Here is a 23652-nt window from a genome sequence, read left to right on the forward strand (position 1 = left end):
CACACACACGCGCGCGCACACACACACACCACACACATGTGGATGTATCCAGGCTGGGAGCCGCTGCTCTTACCTTTCGCCCCGCGGAGCACAAATCCGAAGCCCTCATTGTCTTTCTTCTGAAGGACCACCGTCTTCTCCTCGATGATGCAGTCACTGTAGAGAGAATTCCGGGGATAGCGCCCATTACTGTAGCCCGTCATCATCACCGTGGCCGATCCTCCACCGGGGACGTTCATCATAGCCAATTAATCACCCCAGCTCGCGGGCTCCAGGCAGCATGGAGGCAACCAAGCCGGGCGCAGGAGGAGCGAAGGCAGCTGGGGGGCAGGCTAACGGGATAGGCGGGCTCGGAGGGGGGGGCCGGGCAGAGCGGGAGCGAGCAGGAGGCAGGAGTCATACATGGTGATGGCAGCGCGGGCTGGCTCTGGGCACCGGAAAGCAGAGAAAGTAAGTGGCCCGCGGGCACGGAGGAGGCCGCGCGTTACGGAGCGCGGGCCGGAGGCAGCGTCCAGGGCCGCGCAAGCAAATCAGCCGGAGCAGACAGGAGGCAGCAGGCTTTTTTTTTTTTTTTTTTTTTTGTTCTTCTTCTCGAAGCGCTTTAAAAAAGCATCACGTTCGTCGTGCTCCCTGCAGCCGCAGGCGCCCGGAGACGCGGCGACCCCTCCCTCCGCTCCGGGGGAACGCGGGCCCCCCTCGGTCTTCCGCGGAGCCCGCAATGCCACCGGCGGCAGCAGGTTTTTTTTTTTTTTTTTTTTTTGTTCTTCTTCTCGAAGCGCTTTAAAAAAGCATCACGTTCGTCGTGCTCCCTGCAGCCGCAGGCGCCCGGAGACGCGGCGACCCCTCCCTCCGCTCCGGGGGAACGCGGGCCCCCCTCGGTCTTCCGCGGAGCCCGCAATGCCACCGGCGGCGGCGGCGGCGGCTGGGCGTCATCCCGCACGGAGGAACCGCAGGCTGGCGGAGGGGGCGGCCGGCGGGCGGGGGCAGGTCACTCCAGTGGCACGGAAGCCACTGACAACCCGGCCTCCTCTGGAGGGTGGCGTGCCGCGGGGATGGGGAGGAAGGGGGCTGCAGGCTCCCCCTTGGAGAGACAGTCTAAAGCCACACCAGCTGCCTCTTGGCACAGAATTGTTTTTGTTTTTTTTGTAAAGGAAAGAAACCCCAAAGCTCCAACTTTGCTTCGGCGGCCAAAGCCTCCCACCATCCAGAGTATGGGCGCGTCGCCACGTGATGCACCGCCCGCGGCACCGGGTGCAGGACCGAGGTGGACTTCCCGGCACCCCGCCCACCTTCCGGGGGCTGCAACCCTCTAGGATTCCCTGCTGCCCCGGAAGTAAGTCGGAGGGGGCGGGGAGGGCCGCTGCAGGGGAGGGGGAGGAGGCGGGGCAGGAGGCAGCCCGGAGAGGCTTTCTCCAGGGTCCTAAGGGGCTGGCGTGGGAGGGCAGGGGGAGGAGAAAGGGCCCCGGCGGGCGGGCCCCCAAGAATTCCGCAGGCCTCTGTCCTGGAGGGGGAGGCCTGGGGATGCGGACGGCGAACGGTGGGACGGGCTCGAAGTCCCAGACGACTGAAGGTCAGCTTTGCCCAGCACTGGATTCGCCACCTGCAGGAAGCACGTGGCCCCCGCCTGCAGCCAACTGGGAACAGCACCGCAACCCAGGTAGGTAGGTGGCCCGGGAGGAGGAGGCTTGGACAGCGCGATGGGCAGTAGCTGAGAGCAGCGCGCAGCGCGGGCGGACGAGCCGGGGCGGCTTCCGAGAGGTGGGGGACGCAGCCGGAGGGCACACAGGTGTCCTGACCCACTGCTGAGCCCTCCACCCCTGCCTGAGGTGCCGCACAAAGGAACTCGTGGGCGTGACCCTGCCTTCCAGGAAAGCACGGAGGGACACACACCTTGCCAACAGGCCGACCACACAATCCGGGATGACCGGTCCAGGGTGTTCTCAGAACCTGGGCCGGGCTTCCCTGGGCACTCAGCCTGCCAAGTACAGGGAGCCCCGGGGAGCCATTGCTCTAACTGCCGCCACCGGGAACCAGCTGGCGGGGAGCCAGGCCCCGGAACCACAGGAGCGGAAGGGGAGGGGCTGGGTGGGCGGGGCTCCGGGGTGAGCGGGCCCCTCCACCAGGCCTGCCCACCTTTCCATCCCATGCCTTCTCCGACCGGAATACGGACACAACTGTCTCCCCACCACCCCTTCTCCCCCCCTCTGAACCTCGCAAGCCTGAGGGCGCCCTGGCTGGGCAGGTGCCAACCCGCTGCCTGTTCCTCCTGCTTCTCCAGCCAGAGGCCTCCAAGGGCCAGGCTGCTGAAGCCACGCCTTTTGGTCCTGCACGTCCGCCTGCAGGAGCGGCCCCTTGAAACGCTGGAAAGATGATGCCTGCCCCCCTGGGGACACATGTGGCCGCCGACGCCTGCCTCTGCCCAGCTCCAAGGTGACCCTGTCCCGCTCTCCGCTCTCGTGGCCTCACCGTGGGCCGGCTCCGCCCGCCTGGCAGGCAACCCCGACACCTTCAGCTGGACCCTCCAGCTGTCCCCCAGGCCGGGGAACTCGATAGGGGCAGTGGGGCTGGCCGGCCACCGGTTGACTGCCTCCCTACTGACCATGGTGCGTGAGGGAAGGCATTAGCGTCACGCAGAGCTCAGCTCAGATCCCGGCTTTGCTCTGGCCCCAAGGTCACTCTGACCTTCAGAGCCTCGGGGTCCCGCTCTGCAGAATGGGAATAATAGCAAGGCACGCCTTGAGGACCTCAGGAGGAGTTAGCAAAGCAATCCATCTGAGCCCAGGTACGCAGCACGTGTTAAGAACAGCAGCCGTCCCGAGCGGGGTCATCGTTTGCATGTGCCAACCCCCTCCTCCTCCTGTAAGGACCCCTCCCAGGCTAATGGCAGAGCCCCTCTCCTGAGTCCCCTCTTACACCTCTCAGCGGTTCCTGACTTGTTGAAGAACTTCCTGACTTGCTCGTGGCTGCCTGTCCTGCCCCTGTGCTGTGTGGCTGCGTCATGCTGGTCACTGAGAAAACGCCTGACGCCTTAGTCTCTGATCTGAAGAGAGGCAGCTTGAACTCCTCTCTCCCGCATTAGTTCAGTATCTAAACGGCGTCGGGGCTCCTGCCCATCGTGACCCCATCTCACCTTCATTCACAGACGGACCTGGGTTTGAATCCCGACCTGGGCATTCACCAGCTTAGCTTCTCAGAGCCTCAGTTTCCCTACCTGCAATGTGGGAGCACTAATTCCTGCCTTGCAGGGCCTCTGAGAGCAAGTGAGGGCGGTTCCCCTGCCCTCACAACAGGGGAAGGTGCCCTCGTCGGCATCCCCGTGTGCCGCACCCCCCAGGAGACACGGGGCCACGTGAAATGGAGCACGAACGCAGGCGTGCAAAACGGGTGGCGGTGGCAGTGGCCGAAGGAAGACCGCAGGGTTTCGAGTGAAGAGGTCTCCGGGACGGTCCCCAGAGGGCAGGGCAGCTCAGCACTGTGGAGGGCCTAGTGCACGCAGCTGGCTCCGCCCAGGACGGGAAAGGCAGTTCCGGGCCGTTAGAAACCTACAATCTGGGTAGCGGTCCTTGAGAAGCGATGGGAAACTCCAACACGAGAGTCATTCCCTTAAAACAGGAGCAAACGTCCAGTTTTGTCCGAATGGCCCGACCACCGCACGGGATCAGAATGGGAAATCCCACAGTCCAGACCTCAGGGCGGGTCCTTCCCCGGGTGAGAATCTCCCAAGGGGCTCTTTCGGCTGCTTTATGAACCTGAAAGCCGTCTCAGGATGGCAGCCGCGGCATCCGGAAGACGAGGCTTCTGTGTGCTGCCGCCAGAGATGCGCCGAAGCCCCGAGAACCAGAGGCCGCCTGAACCTCCGCCCCAGGCCAACCCTGGTCCCGCCCGAGCAGATCTGCCCTCCAGATGCAGCCCCAACGCACGAGATCTGACTTCACTGGGGCAGGACCTCGGCACCTGCACGGTCCCCTCGCTGCTTCCCCTGCTGTGCACGCAGAAGTCACCACCACCTGGTCCCTGGGGACGGGGCCTAGGGACGCAAACAGCCCAACCCCTAAGTGATCACGCCCACCCTGCTTTGCATCTTCCCCCTGCCTTGGACCCCGATCGCAGCCCAGCCTCACGCCCGAGTCTCCTCCATCTACTCAGTTTCACTCCCCCGAAATGCCCTCCACCTGGCCTTATAATTTACCCACGTCCTCGTAGTACCTCACTGCCTTCCGTTCCGCGTTCCTTTTGCCGGCCACGTCCACCCAAGCCCTCCTGACAAGGGGCCATCACATAATCTCTCCACGGGGGTTCCCTCCAGCCTTTGCCCCAGCCTCTGATGGGGCCCTTCTCACCTTCAAAGCCATCACCTGTGGGCTCCTTGGGCGCCAACATCATGCCCCTTTCTCTCTGAATCTCCCTACATGGCATAACATCTACTCTTGGTAAGATTCTAAGTGTGTGTGTGTTAAGGGGAAAAAAATGTAATCCAGTTGTGCTCTCTTCAAATGTGTTTTCTGAACAGGGCAGGAGAGCACTTTAACGTACCTCGAATGTACCCTCCTTTGGCAGTTTCCTCTAACAGGAGCTGTAGAAGGTAAAGGGGGTGGGCATTCAGCCCAGCCAAGTGCAGTTGCTCAGGTTGTGCACAGTACAACTACGGAGAATACCATTATATCATGGCCATCATAGACCCATAAGTTCATTGCAGTGATTTTGGCTCAGCTGGAAGTAAAGGGCCTCGAGGAAGGGGCAGGCACCTTTATCGAGTTCATGCAAAGACGGAGTACAGGCTTTTGGCTGCCTTGGGGAATGCAAGAGATGTCCATAGATGCCCGTCTACCTGGGGGCTGGGCTGCCATGGAATCAGGAGGTATCCATATAGAACCACATCAACACTGGGAGACACAGCCCCGCCCTGTAAGTCTCCTGGGAGCCACACGGTAGAGACCGTGCAAGGTTTCCATCTTTTCACTCCCTAACAGCCCCATGTACACGGCAGGAAAGAGTGTGCTGAATACACATGGAGCGAGGCAGGAGTGTGGTGGGAAATCGGTGGGCCGCCAGAGAGGGCCTCCGAGTCCCTGCCCCACCGGCAGGCCTGAAGACACTCCTGGTGCTTGCCTGGCAAGACCGCAGGTGGCCGGGCCTCAAGCGGCCTTAACTGTGGCCCCACGATGGGCCTACAGAGAAGGCTGCACTTTGGGTCCAGAAGGTAGCAGGTGCCAGAGAGAACAGTTGGCATTTAGGATCTGTCAGTCACTGAACAAGCTCCCTTGGCAGTGGTGTCTGATCCTGGAGGAGCTGTAAACCTGAAGCCACAGGAAGCCGGGCCTGGGCAGTTGAGATATATGAGCAGGTGGGGCTCTGGGGTGGCTCTGTCTGCCCTGTCTCACGTGGGAAGGCTCATTGCAGGCATTTTAATTGTGAACACAAGGACTGTTGGGGTAGACCAGATGGCCTCAGCCGGGCTCTCAGGACCCCGGCTGGGAGGTGACCCTGACAAGTCAAACAGCTCCATTTCTTCCCTGCTCCCCTGGGATGGGGTTTTGGCCTAGAACTAAAGTTTAGAAGCAACTGGGGCCAATGGTTAAGCTACCACGTTAATTCATAAATCAATGCACCCCTTGCTTAACGAATACCTTACTTCACCTGCAAGTGTCAGGTGATGGAATGGATATTCGGCATTTTTGGAGGGAACAAACCAGACCCAGTCTGGCCCTTGTGGACATGTCAGGGGTAGTGGGTTGAACGTGGATCCCCAAATTATGTTCAAGTCCAACCCCCCGTATCTGTGAATGTGGCCTTATTTGGGAATGAAGTCTTTGCAGATGTGATTAGTTAAGGCGCTCAAGAAGAGATCGTCCTGGATTTAGTGAGGGTCCTAACACCAATGACTTGGTCCTTAGAAGAGAAAAGAGAGGGAGATTTGAGACAGAGGCTCAGGGGAGAGAAGGCCGTGCGTGTGAAGACAGGCAGAGACAGGAGGCATGCAGCCACAAGCCGAGAAGCACGAACCTTCTTCCAGAAGCTGGAAGAGGGAAGGAAAGATCCTCCCCCGGAGCCTGTGGAGGGAGCACTGCCCTGCCGACACCTTGATCTCAGACTTCTGGCTCCAGAACTTGGGGAGGATACGTTTCTGCTGTTTGCAGCCTCTCACTCTGTGGTCATTTGTTACAGTAGCACCAGGAAACTCATACACCTGGCAGGTGGGAAGGTAAATATGAATCCGACCATCACACAAATGCGTAGGATATAGTGCTGTGTGAACTAGAAGGGGGCTGGAGGGCTTCCTGTAGGAGGAGGACCAATGCACGAATAGGAGTGAATGGGTTGACAGGCTGGAGAGGGGAAGAGGGAGAGGAGAACATTCCAGACAGAGGTGGAACCACAGGAATAAAGGTTCTGAGGCCCACCTGGGAGGCAGGAGGGGCCGATCACACCAGGCTGTGGGTGTGGGCCGCCTGCACACCAAAAGCAAGGCCCAGGGGTGGCAAGAGGCTGGAATGCAGCTTCGGGCAGGCCCAGGACTGCCCATGCTTCCCCCTAGTATCACCCGGAAGGCCAAAACGATAGAAAGCAGCTGATCTACTACTTTCCCCACTAGCCTTTTCCCGGCCAGGCCTGAATCCCGCCGGGATAGCCCAAGGCTGACTTAAGCATGTGGCAGAAACTCTGTGCCACAGCCATGTTTCCTGCTCAACAATTCACGCAGGGAGGTCTGCTGTTGCTGGTGTAACAGCTCTTCCCAGGCACCAGGACGAGATGCTGGCCAGAGACGCTGTGGGTCATCAGGCCGGCCCGGCCCCGTGGCAGGAGAGGACGTCAGATGAGGCACAAGCGCGGGTGCAGGAGGGGCACACACGCCGGACGCGGTGCCTTGGTCAGAAGCGCTGATCTCCTTCAGCTTTGCGGAAGGGGCGGCGTGGACCGCCAGGCGCAGGCAGCAGGGCTCTTTCGGCAGCTGGGCCCTACAATCCAGCCCCCAGCTGCCTCAAAGCTTTGGGGACCCCACAGACATGTTTGCAAGCTGGAAAAGAAAATCCACTGGCTCCAAAATGCAAACAGCAAACAACATGGAAATTAGCCTGTGTTTTAAATAAGTGTCTCTGAAATTGAACACGGGGGTCAACTTCATTACTGGCTAAATTTTGTATCCATCACGCACCCTTGCATGTGAAAACTACCCGCGAGTCAGATTTTCTCACTTGGAGACACTTCGTGGGTATGTGGCTCAAGGCAAAGAAATCACAGAAGCCGCTGGGGGTCTTCCTGCACTGAGCTACTCACAGGCAAACGGGTCCAAAGGCAGAACTACCAAAATCATTTCAGACCTATCGTGTGTGTGGAAGAAGGTATATTGAATGTGGGCTGTGGGCGTGATGAACACAGCTGATTAGATCTGGGCTGGGGCAGCCGGAACTCGGGGCGCACGGCCCCGGGGGGTCTTTCTAAAGCAGCGGAGGCCACGTGGGCAGCCTGGGGACACCTGGGGAACACCCTGGAGGAGAGGCCGGCATGCGTATCCCCTCTGAGGGCTCCTCCCAGAGCGCTTGTGCGGGGGGGACCTCGCCTTCTCCAGGGCAGGGGAACGGAGCCCCAGAGAAGCCGCATGCGCGCCACTCCCCGTGGAAACGCATTTCGGTGACACAGCCCAATGGAGGCAGGAACAGGGACAGGGTTAGAAAGAGGGGCCTATAGGGACTGGGAATGGCAGTGGCTGTCCTAGAAATTTCCGGGCTCTGCCAATCAGGAAGGACGAGGCTACACAGAGAGCCCGTCGGCTCTTCCAAGGGGGACGCCAGGGGCCTCAACAGGTGTCCCAGCTGGGCAGAGATGCCCGGCGCGGGCAGGCGGCCCAGCTCACCACGGCGGCGCTGGCTGCGGAGTGGCACAGAGGGCAGGGCCAGGCCCGGTCCTTGGGAAGGGCGGGGGGGTCATGAGCGAGAGGGAGGGGTTCCCCAAGTCATCTGTCACTCGCCGCCAACACTCACATCTCTCAGCTCGCAGCCACACACGCTGCTTCTCCCTGAATCCTGCTTCCTGCATCCCGGTCAGGGGAACACTTGGCGTTGCCCCCTCGCCCTCCCTACCCCTTACGAGCAGGAGGCAGCCCTAATTCCCAGGGGATGGGAAGCCCATGCCACCTTGGTGCTCAGAGAGGCGGACTGCGCAAGGCTGCTCTGTGTCACGCGCGGGAGGTGACGAACGTGGCCAATTCGTTCACCAGTGACACGGCTCCTGGCTCCCGGGGGGCGGGGGGGCCTTGCCCGTGAAGCGGCATCATCTCAACGTCACGGGTGAGGATGACGGGCTGTCCCCACGGAGCGCGCCCACCCAATCCGCGGAGGCGCGCTCTCACGGGAGCCGTTTCTCCAACAGGCGATTCTGAACACGCCCCGCCTGCCATGATCACGGCATCTCCCTCCTCATCGCTAACGTGATAAACAATTACAAGTTTTTCCCAATAGAAGCCATAATGCGCAAAGAACTTGATTCAAATTAAATTGTCTCATTACTTTGTAATAAATCACCCCAAAGCATTTCCTAAGCACAACCAGGCTGTGTTACCTGCCAAGAATGGAGAAGACAAAGACACAGCTTAAATGCCTTCAGAGTAATGACAGGAGGTGATCATCGCTCCCCGAGGAGATGAATGGAAATGTGATCGAAGAGGGAAACCAGCCTCTTAAGCTGAAAGACCCGGGTGGGGGTGTCCCGGTTTCACCAAACCAGCTCTGTGACCTTGGATGTCAAAATATGATGTCAACTGCAGCCTTGAAACATCACAATGGGATAAGAAATGGGGTAAATAAAAAAGAAATTAGGAGTTTGGGACTAACAGATACACACTACTATATATAAAATAGATAACCAACAAGGAGCTACCGTAGAGCACAGGGAACTATATTCAATATCTTATAATAACCTATAATGGAAAAGAATTCGAAAAGGAATATATATATATATATATAACTGTATCACTTTGCTGTACGCCTGAAACTAACACAACATTGTAAATCAACTATACTCCAATTAAAAAAAGAAAAAGAATGTCCACAGCACAGGGTGTGACGTACAGCAGAGGGTGGCAGACTTTATCAGCTAGTGAGAATGTACCTTATGCGTTCATTCTGAAAACATTCAGCGTAAACTGAAATATTTGTACATGCTCCCTACGTAAAAGAATCTCCTGGTGACATCAGCAGAGCACCCCCAAGCCTTCCTTCCTTATGAAGGTGCAGGCAGACCTTGCAGATATTGGGGGTTCAGTTCCAGATCACGGAAATAAAGGGAATAGGGAAACAGAGCAAGTCACACGAGTTTTCTGGTTTCCCAGTGCATAGAAAAGTGATGTTTACACTACACTGCAGTCTATTAAGTGTGTAAAAGCATTCTGTCTACAAAAATAATGTACATACGTTAATTAAAAAACACTTTATGGCTGCGCTTCCCTGGTGGCGCAGTGGTTAAGAATCCGCCTGCCAATGCAGGGGACACGGATTCGATCCCTGGTCTGGGAAGATCCCACGTGCCGCGAAGCCACTAGCCCGTGAGCCACAACAACTGAGCCCGCGCTCTAGAGCCCGTGCTCCATAACAATAGAAGCCACCGCAATGAGAAGCCCACACACCGCGGCGAAAAGCAGCCCCCGCTCGCTGCCACTAGAGAAAGCCCACGTGCAGCAACGAAGATCCAACACAGCCAAAAAAAATAAAAATACAAAAATAGAAAACAAAATGCTTTATGGCTAAGAAATGTTAACCATCATCTGAACCTTTAGTGAGATGTAGTCTATCTGCAACAGTAACGTGAAAGATCATGGATCACAGATCACCGTAGCAAATACGATAACCATGAAAACGTTTGAAGTGTTGTGAGAATTACCAAAATGTGACGCAGAGACACCAAGTGAGCAGATGTTGGAAAAATGGCGCCAACAGACTTGCTGGACGCAGAGTTGCCACAAACCTCCAATTTGTGAAAAATACACAATGAAGCAAAGTGCAGCAGAGTGAGGTGTGCCTGGACAGCCTTCACGTGCGCTTATTTAGAGCAGGACAGTCCTGTGATTCAGAAAGCCAGGAGGCGGGGGGCCCGCGAGGGAGGGCTGCCCAGCCCACCTCCCTGTGCTTTCAAAGTGGCAGGAGCCCCCCAGGGCTCTGCCTGCGCAGACGCTGCGAGCTGCCGTCCCGAGCAACATGCCGTCCCGTGTCACCGGAAAAGCAGGGAGCTCAGCCTTGCAGGACGGGGCGCCCCAGCAACCGGGGAGAAGATGCTCCAGGTTCCAGGGCCAGAGGAAGAGAGCCTGGTACCCATGCAAGTGGGACGCAGAATGCCCAGCTGCCGGTCCCACGCCGAGGAGTCTTCCTGAAGCCTCTGTTCCCTCCCAGCCTTTCGGTACGTGTCATCAGCAGGAGCACCGAGACAGAGCCGGCATCTGCACACCTGTCCTGAACCCCCCGTATCCCAAGGCCCCGTCATCTTTTTTTTTTTTTTTTTTTTTTTTTGCGGTACGCGGGCCTCTCACCGCCGCGGCCTCTCCCGTCGCGGAGCGCAGGCTCCGGACGCGCAGGCTCAGCGGCCACGGCTCACGGGCCCAGCCGCTCCGCGGCACGTGGGATCCTCCCGGACCGGGGCACGAACCCGCGTCCCCTGCATCGGCAGGCGGACTCTCCACCACTGCGCCACCAGGGAAGCCCAAGGCCCCATCATCTTTTCACGCGAGGACCACAAAAGCTTCCTGGCAAGTCTCCCCGGAATTCACTCTTTATGATACAAACCTTAAATCAGATCATATCTTTCTCACTTAAAATACTCCAACAGCTGCTCATCAGAATTGGGTAAAAACCCCAATTCCCCACCGTGGCTGAGACCCTGTGTGATCTGCCCGGCGCTTCTCCTCATCCTCCGTGTCTAGCCACACTGCCGCCATCAGGTGAACCTCAGCCCCGCTCCAGCGCCTGTGCTCTCCCTGGGACGCTGCTCCAAGTCCTCAGGAGCCAGACTCCCGTCACCGGTCCCGTCCCGAGGTCACTTTGCCGAGGGGCCTTCCTTACTGCTCAGACGCACCCTCCCCTTCCCTCTGCTTTATTTCTCTCTTCTCACTTACTGAATTTGAAATTGTGATTTATTTGTTCACGGTGTGATTCTCCCAGCAGCGTGTGAGCGCCCCCAGGTCGGGGCCTGGTCCTGCCCGCCTCACTTCTAGACGGCCCACTCTCTAGTCCTGGCTCTGGCCAAAGCAGGCGATGGGACCCTGGACAGGACCCCCACCCACTCTGGGCTTTTGGGGGGCACAACATTCCAGTAGGTACTTAAACGATGCTCGCTGACTCAACAAATAACACCTAAGCCCGGGACTCTTGCGTACGGCCTGTGATGCAGATGGGGTGACCCATGTCCTGGGCTCCCCGGGACCTAGGGGTTTCCTGAGACACGGCGCTTTCACTTTTAAAACCAGGCGGGTCCCAGACAAACCAGGAAGAGATGGTCGCCCTCCCGTTCCGCCGCCTTCAGCGGGGAGCACGGTGCCCGCAGCCCTGTCTAAGCCGCTTTCCCACACTACCTCCCCCAAGACCCTTCCCACCCTCCAGGCGGGTGGGATCATTCTCATGAGTCCATGAAGCTGGTGGGGGAAGGGTGTGCCCAGGGCCACGTGGCTCGGCCGGGGGCAGGGCCAACTCATCAACCTTGGCCTTTGACCCTGAACTGAACGTTCTTTAAAGAAAACGAGCAAAATACAGACACACGCAAAGAAACCAAAACTAGGGGAGCAGGACAAGTTCCTGGCATTTTGCTGGGAGTGCAGGAAGGGGATGCTGTGACTTTTCTTCCTTTGGTGATCCAAACGACAGGCCAGGCCGCCCCATCTGTCGGTCTCGAGTTTGCCCCCAAAGACCACGCTGAGTGGGCTGGTGGACAGACACTGGGCTCAGCCGGCAAGGCCAGTTCCCGAGTCCCTCTGGGGGAGGTGGGCATTGTCCACAGCTATAAAGCCATTGAATCAGACTGAGTGGGGGTGTCACTCGGGGACCCTGGCTTTGGAGAGGAGATGGAACCTGGGTGGGGTGAGGGGCATGGAGGGCTCACCCTGACCCCACAGCTCCCCTGCCAAGCTCACCTGCCCAGGATGGCTCTGACCTCTAAGGTGAGAGGTCACGAGAACCCCAGGCCAGGCCCCGGCTGGAGCGGAGAGCCTGGCCACCGCTCCCGTCCACCCCAGACCACCAACCTCCTTCCACGGGAACATTTCATTCTTGTTCCAAGTGCTGAGGCTTAGATGAGAGATGGCCTCCACTGAAGGGGCAGTTCTAAAAGTCACTCAAAGGGTGAAGGAGACACACTTCCAGGTGGATGGAGCCCTGTGAAAGGAGCTTGGCAAACGTTCTAGATCAGGGGTTGCCCTTGAAGGGCCGGAGAGTAAACATTTCAGGTTTTCGGGGACATAGAGTCCCTGTTGTAACTATCCATTCTGCTAGTTGTGGCTGAAAGGCAGCCATGACACTATGTAAGTGACTGGGCGGAGCTATGTTCCAATAAAACTTTATTTACAAAAATAAGCGGTGGGCCGGATTGGGCCCGTGGGCCGTGGGTTATAAAGACGTGTTCTAAATGTCCTGAAGACACTTGAACTGACACAAATAATACATGTACATGAGTGCCTCAAGATAACCCACATGTACCTACATATAATAAAAGCTAAGAAAGTCTTAATCCTCCTATGCAAGCAACATTTATATGACTGCACACAGGTGCCAGGTTTGATATATCTGAGCTTTTCCTCTGAAAAGAAAAAAAAAAAACTTTTTAGAAATGGGGTCATCTGCGAGGTGCCCTAGAAAGGTTCAGACGGATCATACGGAGAACGCTTTCTGAAACACAAAGCGACACCCTCCCCGCTTACTGTGTCTGGGTTTTTGTGTGCTTCATTGGCTCAAAGTGGGAGGAGGTCTGGATTCTGGCTTAACTGGTTATAATGGAGAAGTAACAATAGTAGACATTATAATGATTCTGCACAGTCTTTGAGCACTCTCGGTCACTAGGCACGCTTCTAAGTGCTTCCTGTGTTAAATTCACTGAATCCTCATGGTGACCCCACGAAGGAGGTACTGTTGGTACTCCCACTCTCTGGATGAAGCAACTGAGGCACAGAGAGGTTGAGTGATTCGCATGAGGACACACAGCTGGAGGCAAAGCCGTGCTGTCTGGGGCTGGCGCCATGACCGAGGACTGCATGACAACTGAACAGCTGGGAGTCACTGGCCAGGTGGGGAAGGACCTGTCGGGGTGCCGGTTCCAGTAGCACATTCTGGAGAAGGCAACTCTGACTTCCTGTCAATGTCTGAGCTCCCCAGAGAGCCCCTGGGGGTACCCCAAGAAGATTCTGCCGGTACATCCTGCTCCACATCGAACCAGAACCGGACATGGTGTGCCACAGCGAATGCAAGCAAGGAAGAACACAGTGGGGTGAGCAGAGCCCAAAGCAGAGAGAGGCCCGGCACCTAAAATGGTGCAGAAACCAAACCTTCTGTGTGAAGCTTTGGCGTTGAAATAGCATGAGTAGTTGTGAAAGTGCACGCCTTACGACTCCCCGTTGCAACGAATGGGCCACCTGCCAGATGAGAAGGTCTTCCTGGCTGAGAGGTGTGCTGCTCTTGTGCTCATTTTTTTTTAACTTCTGCCAGGGACACGCTCTGTAGGCTTGCCATCGCTATATACCGAAGTCCTGTTCATCTTTCAAAACCCGCCAAAAGCCACCACTTCCAGGAGGACCCACTTCCAGGCACGGCACGGAGCCTTGTCCCTCTCACACACCCAGCTCCTTCCCCCCGCCTGCTTTCTACTACCGAGGCTGGAAAAGTCAGATCCTTGCTTTCCCAGCCTCCCTTGCCATTAGGGGTGGTCACCGGACATGGTTTTGGCCAATGAGACCTGAGGGTGAGTCTCTGGGGGCCCTCTTGGAAATATTTTACTTGGGGGGAGAGAGATCAGAGGAGCGCTTCCTGGCGCTTTCTTCCCCTATATTCTTGCATAAGATCTGCTCTAAGGACATGATATGCGGAGCTGTGGCCACCGTCTTGTGGCCATGAGGGAAAGGCCAAGAAGCTTACAGAGACACCGCTGACCCATGGGACAAACCCTGGACATGCCTTCCTCCAGGCTCACCATTATGGCCTCAGCCACCATTAGTGGGTTTTTTTTTTTTATTATTTGCAAATAATAAAAGCTTCCTAATGGACATCTAGAGGTTGGAGAGGGAGGGTGGGGAGGTTGGTTATAGATGAGAGGATACGGACCATGCCCAGATTTCAGGATGCTAAGACTTCCCGATAAATCCTTCAAGCTATGTTCTGGGCTGGGAAAGAGTCCCTCCAGACCCTACCCCTTTGCTGGCTGCTTGCTGGCGGTGAGGATTCAGGAGCCCTGGTGACACAGACCGGAAGTTCTGCCCAACCTTCAATTTTCCAGGGAAGATTTGGTGACAGCCCCTTGTCTCAGATGGACTCAGTTCAGAGAGTTGAGAGCGAAATAAAAGCGGTTTCCTTGGTCTTAGCCAAGGCTAATTTCCCGTGAACCACAGCAGGGACTCCCTAAGCATCCCAGCTGATCCACAGCTCAAGGTCATACAGCTGCCCGGGGGGCGGAGCTGGGCATCCAGTGGAGGTGCTGGGCTACAGAGCGCCCTTGGCCGGCGGAGGGAGAACACAGAGCTCCTCCCGGGTCCTCAGCATCCTCTTTGGGATGTGTGCTGCCTGGGGCAGCTCCTCCAGGCCCCGCAGAACTTGGGGGCCTGGGACCCACGTCCTGTCTCCCCACAACTAACACAAAGGGCCGCTGTGCCCGAGCCGGGTGAGGACCAGAGCCTTAGCCCTGGAGCAGCGAGGGAGGCGGGAAGGACGGGCCCCCAGTCCCCCCGCAGGTCTGCCCTTCAGGTGACCTCCCTGAAACGCCTCCCTGCCCCTTGCCATCAGCCTGTTCCCTTCCCTCCACCCGATCGACAACGGTCTGAAGCGACCTCCCTTCCTCTCCCCACGTCCCTGGAGGGCCCCCTGGATGGGGCCTGGGGAGGGGAGGGCAGGGCTCTGTCCTTCCTGCCGGCCCCACCCTCCCCAAAGCCCGGGGTGTCTCCATGGCACAGTGGGCACCAGGTGGCTTCTGTGTGTGACCCGAGTCCCCCGTCAGAGCCCAGGCCTGGCCCAGACCTTTCCTCGCCCACTGCCTGCCACCCACCCCAGCGCCCTACAGGCTCCTGGTGGCCCACGTGCCAACACGCAGGGTGATCCATTTCCAAGCCCCCAGGGCCCACCCAGGGTGTGAGTTCCGCCTCTGGGGGTGCACAGAGGGTGGCGGCAGGCGGGTGTCAGTCCTGGGCACTCGTTGGGGGCGCCCGTGTGCCCGAGGGAGGACCTACGTACAGTGGCTGGACAGCGCTCCCCCCAAATTCATGTCCACCCTCAACTCGGAATGTGACCTATTAGGAAACAGGGCCTTTGCAGAAGTAACTAAGGTAAGGATGGAGGAGAGATCGTTCTGAATCTGGGGGGCCCTGAACCCAGGGAGAGGTGCCCTCATGAGAGGGGAGACAGAGAGGGAAGAGGAGAAAGCGATGTGAAGACCAGAAACAGACTGGAGCGACGCGGCCACAAGCCCAGGGACAGCCGGGGCCCCAGAAGCTGGAAGAGGCAGGAGGGAGCAGGGCCCTGCCCACACCTCGATCTCAGACTTCTGGCCTCCAGAACTGGGGGAGGACAAATCTGTGTTGGTCTAAGCCGCCCAGCGTGCGGGCGCCTGCAGGGCAGCCTGGGTCACTCATTCAGGGAGTGACCTGTGGAGTGACGTGGCAGGACAGGCTGCCCGGAGAGGATGCTGTGAGCTCAGGCGGTGAACGCCGGCTCCGCGCTCCGTCTGCACAAACCTCTGCGCGGGTGCCGGGGCCGGGATGGGTCCCTCAGGGCCCGGCGGTCTTCCGAGGCTCCCGGGACAGCCAGCACCCTGACCAGGGGCGGCCGGCTCCCTGGGGGGAGCAGCACTGAGGAGGCAAGGGAGGGGCAGGCCGGGCGCCGTCCGGATGCCTCACTGGTCAAGGTGGCCTTCCTCCAGGTGCTGCGTGAGCCCGGCCTCCGTGGCCCGGCCCTGCCCTGTGCACCGTGCTCCCGGCCAGCGCCTTCGTTCCCGGATGCAGGTGGGCTCTGGCCGGGGCCTCTGCGGCAGCAAACGCCTACCCTCCTCCTGGGCGGCCCCGGCACAGCCTCAGAGCCGGGGGACCCCGTGGATTTTCCCAGTGGGCGCTCGAGCCCAGACCTCATCTCCTGTCCTGCAAGCCTCTGGGGTGACCGGGGGTCCCAAGGAGGCCGAAGAGCCAGGGAGGGGTGCGGTGGGAACCATCTGGGAGAGGAGCCGGGGTCCTGAGTCCCTTCCTGGCCTTGGGCAAGTGGCCGGACCTCTTGCAGCCTCGGTCTCCCCATCCGTAGAGTGGGGCCCTCTCTCCCCGTCCTGGGCAGCAATGTGCTTATGGCGAACAGGGACCAGGACGGCCTGTGCCAGGGTCTGTCCTCACTGCTCACGAACACCTGTATCAGTTTCTGTCGCTTCTGGAACAACTTAACACCAGCTTGGTGGCGTCCACCACGCAGATTTAGTCTTACACTGCTGGAGGTGGCAGGTCTCACGGGGCTAACATCAGGGTGTGGCAGGGCTAGCTCCTCTCGGAGGCCCCAGGGGAGAATCTGTTTCTCGCCTTTCCGTTTCTAGAGGCCACCTGTACCCCTTGGCTCGTGGCCCCTTCCTCCATCACTCCATCCTCTGTTCTTCTGTCATATCTCCTCCCTCCCTCTGTTTGACCCTCCTTGCCCCCCTCTACTAAGGACCCTGCAGTCAACACGGGCCCCACCCAGACGCTCCAGTATCATGTTCCAATCTCAAGGTCAGCTGACACGCCGACAAGGCCTCACGACGCGCAAACTTAATTCTCCTTGGCCATGTGACATAGACACGTGCCAGAGATCAGGACGTGGCGTCTCTGGGGGCCACGACTCGGACCCCCACACCGCCTAAGCCGCCCCTCCCCACCGGTGGAGAGACGGCGAGACAGACCCGGCTTGCCACGCAGGCTGGGGGTGTTTCCACGAAACCTCGCCGATCTGTGGCTGACTCGTCACGTCCCAGGCCCTGCCTGGGGAGATGCTGGGGTGGGGGGAGAAGCAGGTCGGCACGGGCACCGGCACACGGGAGCAGGCAGACAGCACCGCGGCGGACACATTCACGCATTCTTTCCTTGTAAGCCACGCTCTCCCGGGGTTGGGGGAACAAAGCCAGATCAGTAATTAGATCACATGCAGTTACCCACGGAAACAGCAAACATGCCATTTCCCGGTGGCTCTGCTGCCAAGTGCCCTGACTGGGAAGAGAGCTGGGCGGTGACACGGGCATCTCAGGGGCCCCTGCTCCGCGGCGTAGGGTCCCCCCCGAGAGCGCCCGAGAACGGCTCGTGCATGGAAGTGCTCCTCCGGGTCTCCAGGTCCCCGGTGGAGGAGAATTCGGCAGAAGACTCTTTGTGAGACCCAACTCTAATCCAGCACGCGACGCTGATGAACTTCAGCTGGGGCTGGCGGGCACCTCGGCTTGCAAGGTTAAAGAGCCCATCAGACTCCCAGCACGGAAACTAATGAGATAAAGATGGAACTCAGGCCCCCTGGGGAATCATCTCCACGAAGGCCGAGGGGTGCACGTCGCTGAGCATCCGCCCAGCTACTCCGGGAAACCGGATCCACCGCCAGCCTCTGTCCGTCATCACGTGGTCTCCTCCTTGTCTGTAGTCAAACCCCCCTCTGGCTCCCACCTATAAGGACACCTGTGATGACATTTAGCCCCGCCCCCTGCGGATAATCCCAGATAATGTCCCCATCTTGACATTCTTAACCACATCTGCAGAGACCTCCGTTTTTTGCCATATAAGGTGACACGCACAGGTGCTGGGGACTTGACACGGACGTCTTTGGGGGCCGTTATACAGCTGACCACACACGCCAATTACGTCAAGCAGAATCTCTGCACGCAGGATGCATGTTTCCTCCATGAACTCGTAACAAGAGACGGACGGAGTGCTGGGTTCCCGCTGCGCTCCCCCCTTCTCCGTATCCACGCCCCCCTCCCAAGGGTCTCCATCAACCCAGCACCTCATCCATTCATCACCCTGAGATGCGGGCAACGGCCCCCAGAGCCTGACAGCGCGTGCACGTTCAGAGACCCGCTCCCTGGTTTCCTAAGACAATGTCACTCACGCTCTCCCCATCGGGAAGGGCAGGCCATGGCAGGAACGCTGGGGCAGGACGCAGGCGTCCCCCGCCCCTACGCTGTGCCCGGCAGGACGCACAGGTGCCCCCACTCTCCTTCCAGTGGAGGAGGGCCGATGGCTGTGGCACTTCCAATAGGTCACATGCCTCTCTGCCTCGGCGTCCCCATCTGGACAAAGACGCTCTGAGCACACAGACGAGCAGAGAATGGGGGAGAGGTAAAGCATTTGTGCATTTCCCGGGTGGAGACATCGTGATTCAAAAAGATGAAACCAAAGACCCTAACGTTTTCTCGGTACCCGACTCAGATCCCTGACCTCAACGCCAGCCACGTCCCCGGGCGGTGCGGCCAGGGGGCCCCCGCCTTCCCATCTGAGAGTCCCCAGAGGCCTGGGCAAAAGAGGTGATTTGTGAGCAGAAAGAGGCCACACTTTTGGAACAGAAGAACCTCCCGATCTCCAGCCGGAACCCGGCTTCGGAAGCGCCAACCTTCCGTAGAGCTCACCTCCCCACCGCCCCCCAGGCCCCCTTCGCTCATCCTCCAGACCCTGCTCGTCCACAAACAGCCTGGGCTCCGCAGGGCCAACTCCAGGCCAGGGACCGGGGACACGATGGCGCCATCTGCCACGCCAGGCTTCCGGCCACCGCGGCAGCCTCCACTTGGACCTTGATTAGCGGAGTCGGACAGGAATCTGCAAAGCCCCGCTTGCTGGCTGGCAGCCACCCGGAGTGTGGACAGACATCCTGGGGCTGCAGACGGTGTAACCCACCTCCCGGGGAGAGAAGGCAGCAGGGCTTCTAGGCCACGCCTTCCTGCAGGCCCGGGTGGCTGCATCTGGGCCAGTGTCCTGGGGGCTGAGACAGGTGTCCTTCTGCCCTGGAGGGCAGAAGGCAGCTGCCCCTTTCCTCTCCCTACGCCCCAGGACCCGGCCCTTACCTTCGCTTGCCTGCCTGGGGCCGGTCCTGCCTGCCTGTTCCTCTCACTAAACCGACCTTTAGAAAAAGCTAGATTGTTTTCTGTTCAAAGAAACTGAAGTGCAATCGACAAAACGTGAAATTAACCACCGTGAAGGGAACACTTCAGAGGAAGTTAGTGCATTTACCGTGCTGTGCATCCACCAGCTCTGTGTAGTTCCAGAATGTTCATCACCCCTAAAGGAAACCATGCCTGTGAGGAGGGCACGCCCCACTGGAATGATTCTTGAAGACACAGGGAAGAAAGGGCCCTCGCAGAACATAATATATCAAAAATGGGCATAAGACGGTGCTAAAGGAGAAAGTCCCTCGAATCCTCATAAGGCTGAGGCTGAGGACACCCGGCCGCCCCGCTGTGGGTTTCCTCATCTGCACAGAACAGGACACGGATGCTCCCGTGGGGTGAGGTGCTGAGAAGAGGGTGGGAATTGGGGTGCTCTGAATGAGCGAGCCTCAGTTTCCACACCTGCGTGAGGACCAGAAGCAAGGGTGCAGGGCAAGTGCTCTGCACACGGTAGATGCTCAGTGCTTTGGGGGCCCCAGTGCTGGCACTGCAGGAAATCGGAGCAAGGTCGGGGGCCAGGTGTGGAGGATGACCTAGGCTGGGGCCGGGGCGAGTGTGTGTCGGGAAGCAGAGCCAGCCAGGGCAGAGGCACAGGGTACCATGGAGGGAGCAGAGGGGCCTGCGGGTGGAGGAGAGGTCCTTATACGACACACAAAGGCGCCTCCGGTGCAGGTTGTACGCGTGCAGGAAACTCTCATTTCAGAAATACCACTCGAGGGCTTCCCTGGTGGCGCGGTGGTTGAGAGCCCGCCCGCCGACGCAGGGGACGCGGGTTCGCGCCCCGGTCCGGGAAGATCCCACATGCCGCGGAGCGGCTGGTCCCGTGAGCCATGGCCGCTGAGCCTGCGCGTCCGGAGCCCGTGCTCCGCGACGGGAGAGGCCACAACGGTGAGAGGCCCGCGTACCGCAAAAAAAAAAAAAAAAAAAAGAAAAAGAAATACCACTCGAGTGGGTGGATTGTGAGGGGGACAAAGCTGCTGGTAGCCGGGAGATGAGTCAGAGAACTGAAGCCCAGTCCAGGTGAGAGGTGGGGGAGGGGGGAATCTGAATCTGGCCCAGGCTGCAGCGATGGGGGAGGAGGCCCAGCGAGGGGAATTGACAGGACTTGGGGTTGACTGGCTAGCAGGGAGAGGCCAGTGGCTGCCGTCTGCTACCTGGCCACGTCTGCTTCGGAAATGCCCATGCTCTACATGAGGAGGCCAGAGCCCTGGCTTGCCTGTCTTCCTTCCATCTACTCACCCACCAACCCACTCACTCAGGCAACCATCCATCCATCTCCGCCATCCACCCACCCATCCATCCATCTCCATCCCATTCATCTATCCACCCATCTACTCATCTATTCATCCATCTATTCATTCACCCATCCATCCACCCATCATCCATCCACCCATTCACTCACCCATCCATCCACTCACCCATCCATCATCTGTCCATCCATCACCCATCCACCGATCCATCAATCATCCATCTATCCACCCATCATCCATCCATCCATCCGTCCACCCATCCACTTCCTGTCCCCACATCCCCTGCATCCGCTTTCACCCCCGACTTCCCATTCTCTGGGGGTTGAGCACTGGCCAAGCCCTACGTCAGATACCAGGGAAAAGGTGACAAGGCAGAGCAGCTCCCCACCTACCCCCTGGCTCAGGTGACGGGGGTACACTTGCCTCTCCCTCTGGCTCCTCCCAAGTCAGACACCAAAGACCCTACTGCTTCTTGGAGGAGGGCCTGAAGCACCAGGCCTTGGCCAGAAGTGGGGATTCAGCACGGGCGTCTCCCAAGGGCCTACTGGGTGCCACTTTGAGAACCAACCTCCTCATCTCCTCCTTGGCCTGGCATCCCCACTGGCTGCCTGTGCCTGCATCTCAGGGTCTGCAGCTCCCAGGAGGTTCACTCACAGGTGCCCATCGGCTGGTGGGGACAGCAGTTTCAGGCAGAGTGTAGAATCTATAGCCAGTAGAGACACTGGGGATGATGTAGCCATTTTACAGGTGGGGAAACCGAGGCCCAGGCAGGCGGCCAGTGTCAGAGCTGGGACTGGGACCCTGGCATCCGAGCCGGTTGGCTTGGGCTTGAAGCTGCCCCCGGGATTTCAGATTAGTTCACCTGGTCACACATTTGAGGGCTGGCCCTGTCTCAGACCCTGAGCCAGGGCCGCGGGGGCTGGAGGGATGTGGACACTGGCCAGGGGAGGCGGTGGGGGCTCCTGCCGGCTCGCGGGGCTGTCTCTGCATCTGGTGACCTCACGTGGGCGGCTTGAAATCGGCCGCGGCGGGAATATTCACACTAGGCGCACTGGCAAAAGCTACAAGGCGGGGTGGAGACAGGGCAGAGCCAGGGAGAGGCCAGGCAGTCGGGGAGGAGGTGCGCAGAGGCAGAGGCTGCTCTGGCGGCAGTGACCGTGTTAAACATTAGGGAGAACCGGCCGGGCTCTCCGGCCGGGTGCTCGGGGGGCTGGGAGGTTCTTGTGCCACGTGGTACTCACCCGCTCCGTCCCCGTGGGCAACAGGCAGGCCACGGTGGGGTCCAGCCTGGAGGTGTGCCCGGAACCCCAGCCTCCCCCGGCTCCTCCTTGGCTGTTTCTCCATCGCCCCCGCATCCGCCTGCGCTCCCCCAGCCCACACACCCGCTGGCCGCCTGGGCGTGTTCTAAATGTGGTCTGAGGGAGCCCCGAACCGGGCGCCTCCCTTGTGGGGAGGGACCCACCCCCCCGGCCCCCAGGCAGGGGCATTGAGGTCCAGAAAGAAGGGGCCAGAGGCTCCTTGAAAAGGCTGATGAGAGAGCCCTGGGCCCCTGAGAGCCTCAGCTTCTCTGCCCTGGAGGAGGGTGGCCCTGGGGTCCTCGCCGGCCAGGCTCAGCAGCTCCGGCAAAGCGCCCCTCCCCCAACCTGGGGGGCCCCGGGCTCCCCAACCCCCTGCAGAGCAGTTTCCGAGCTGGGTCCCCAGGCCGGTCAAGAGGAGACTCCTGCCATTGTCGAGGGTCTGGGCACTTCCCCAGCCAGAGCAACCTCCCCTCACATGGCTCTGGGGACACCAGGAGGACCCAAAGCCCCCAAGTGCAGCGCTTTGAGGCCAGAGTCCACTTGACCCCGCCAAGCCAGCAACCCCTGGCTGTGCTGAGGAGCTGGGGACCAGAGAACGACCAGGGCGCACACTAAGAGCCAGGCCTGTGCTCTGCTTCCTGAATAACTATCCATTCAGATCCCTGTGGCCAAGGCAGAATCACAGCCGCTGATTTGCTGGTTTTCGACACCAGGTGGAGCGGAGCGAATGGTCTTGTCTGGGTCGTGGAGCTGGTGAGGTGAGGCTGGGGGGATGCGGGTCTGAGCCCTTTGCAACACACGCCCCTCCCTGACCGGAGGGCGCCCCCGCTCTCCACCACCCAGCGTGGACCCAGCGTGGACCCAGCGTCCCCGGGACCTGCTCTCATCACCACCACATCATCCGCTCTCCTGTGGGGTGCTCTCACTCCAAAAGGGAAACGCCCCGGCTTGGGCTCTGCCTTGAGAGCAGCTGTGTGCAGAGACCTGCCCATGCAAAGGCTGTCTGGTTGACCCCCGCAAAAACCCAGAAACCACTTTTCTCAAGCCTTACAAGCTTATCCCATCACCGAAAGGAAGAGCTCTTGGAACATCACAATGTGATGGCCAAAATACTAACTTACAGGGACAGGTGGGAAGTCGAAGGAAGTTCCCAGAATACAGAGCAAAAAGGCAGAGAGTTAGAAAACATGAGAAAGAATAAGGGACAAGGGGAACGAACTCAGTGGTCCAGCAGGAAATCCAGAAAGACAGAGACGGAGAAGTGGGGGAGTTTTTCAGGGGGAGGATACAAGGATATTCTTAAAGCTGAAGCTGCTTCAGTCTGAAGGAGCCTCCACGAGAGTGAAGATAATGGATACAGATAAGACTCACACCCAGGCCCATCACCAGGGCATTTCAGAGCAGCGAGGAAAATAGATGCAATGACTACAATGACGTTCCTACAAAGTTCCAGGGAGGAAACAAAGAATCAGCACTGTAACTTGTCACCGGCAATAAGGAAAGGTGAGATGAAAAGGAGGTGATGCCTTTATCATTCAGAAGGATAACCATTTTGAATCTGGAATTCTACAAAATCAGAGACTTTTCAGATATGAGAGTTTATACTCTAGATGCCTTTCTTTTTTTTTTTTTTTTTTTTTTTTTTTTGCGGTACGCGGGCCTCTCACTGCTGCGGCCTCTCCCGTTGCGGAGCACAGGCTCCGGACGCGCAGGCCCAGCGGCCATGGCTCACGGGCCCAGCCACTCCGCGGCATGTGGGATCTTTCCGGACCGGGGCACGAACC

The 23652-nt window shown here is 58.8% G+C and overlaps 1 protein-coding gene across 2 annotated transcripts in view; it reads right to left on the reverse strand.

Moving 5' to 3' along the window:
* The window catches only part of SHANK2 (SH3 and multiple ankyrin repeat domains 2), a 464476-nt gene that overhangs the window by 156656 nt on the left and 284168 nt on the right, over positions 1-23652 (reverse strand). For both annotated transcript variants that reach the window (XM_024133268.1, XM_055079758.1), the window contains one exon: positions 74-156. In XM_024133268.1, coding sequence (XP_023989036.1) covers positions 74-156 — 83 coding nt within the window. The remainder of the gene's footprint in view (positions 1-73; positions 157-23652) is intronic.

The sequence above is a fragment of the Physeter macrocephalus genome, chromosome 18, assembly GCF_002837175.3.
Source record: "Physeter macrocephalus isolate SW-GA chromosome 18, ASM283717v5, whole genome shotgun sequence".
In the NCBI taxonomy this organism is placed as follows: domain Eukaryota; kingdom Metazoa; phylum Chordata; class Mammalia; order Artiodactyla; family Physeteridae; genus Physeter; species Physeter macrocephalus.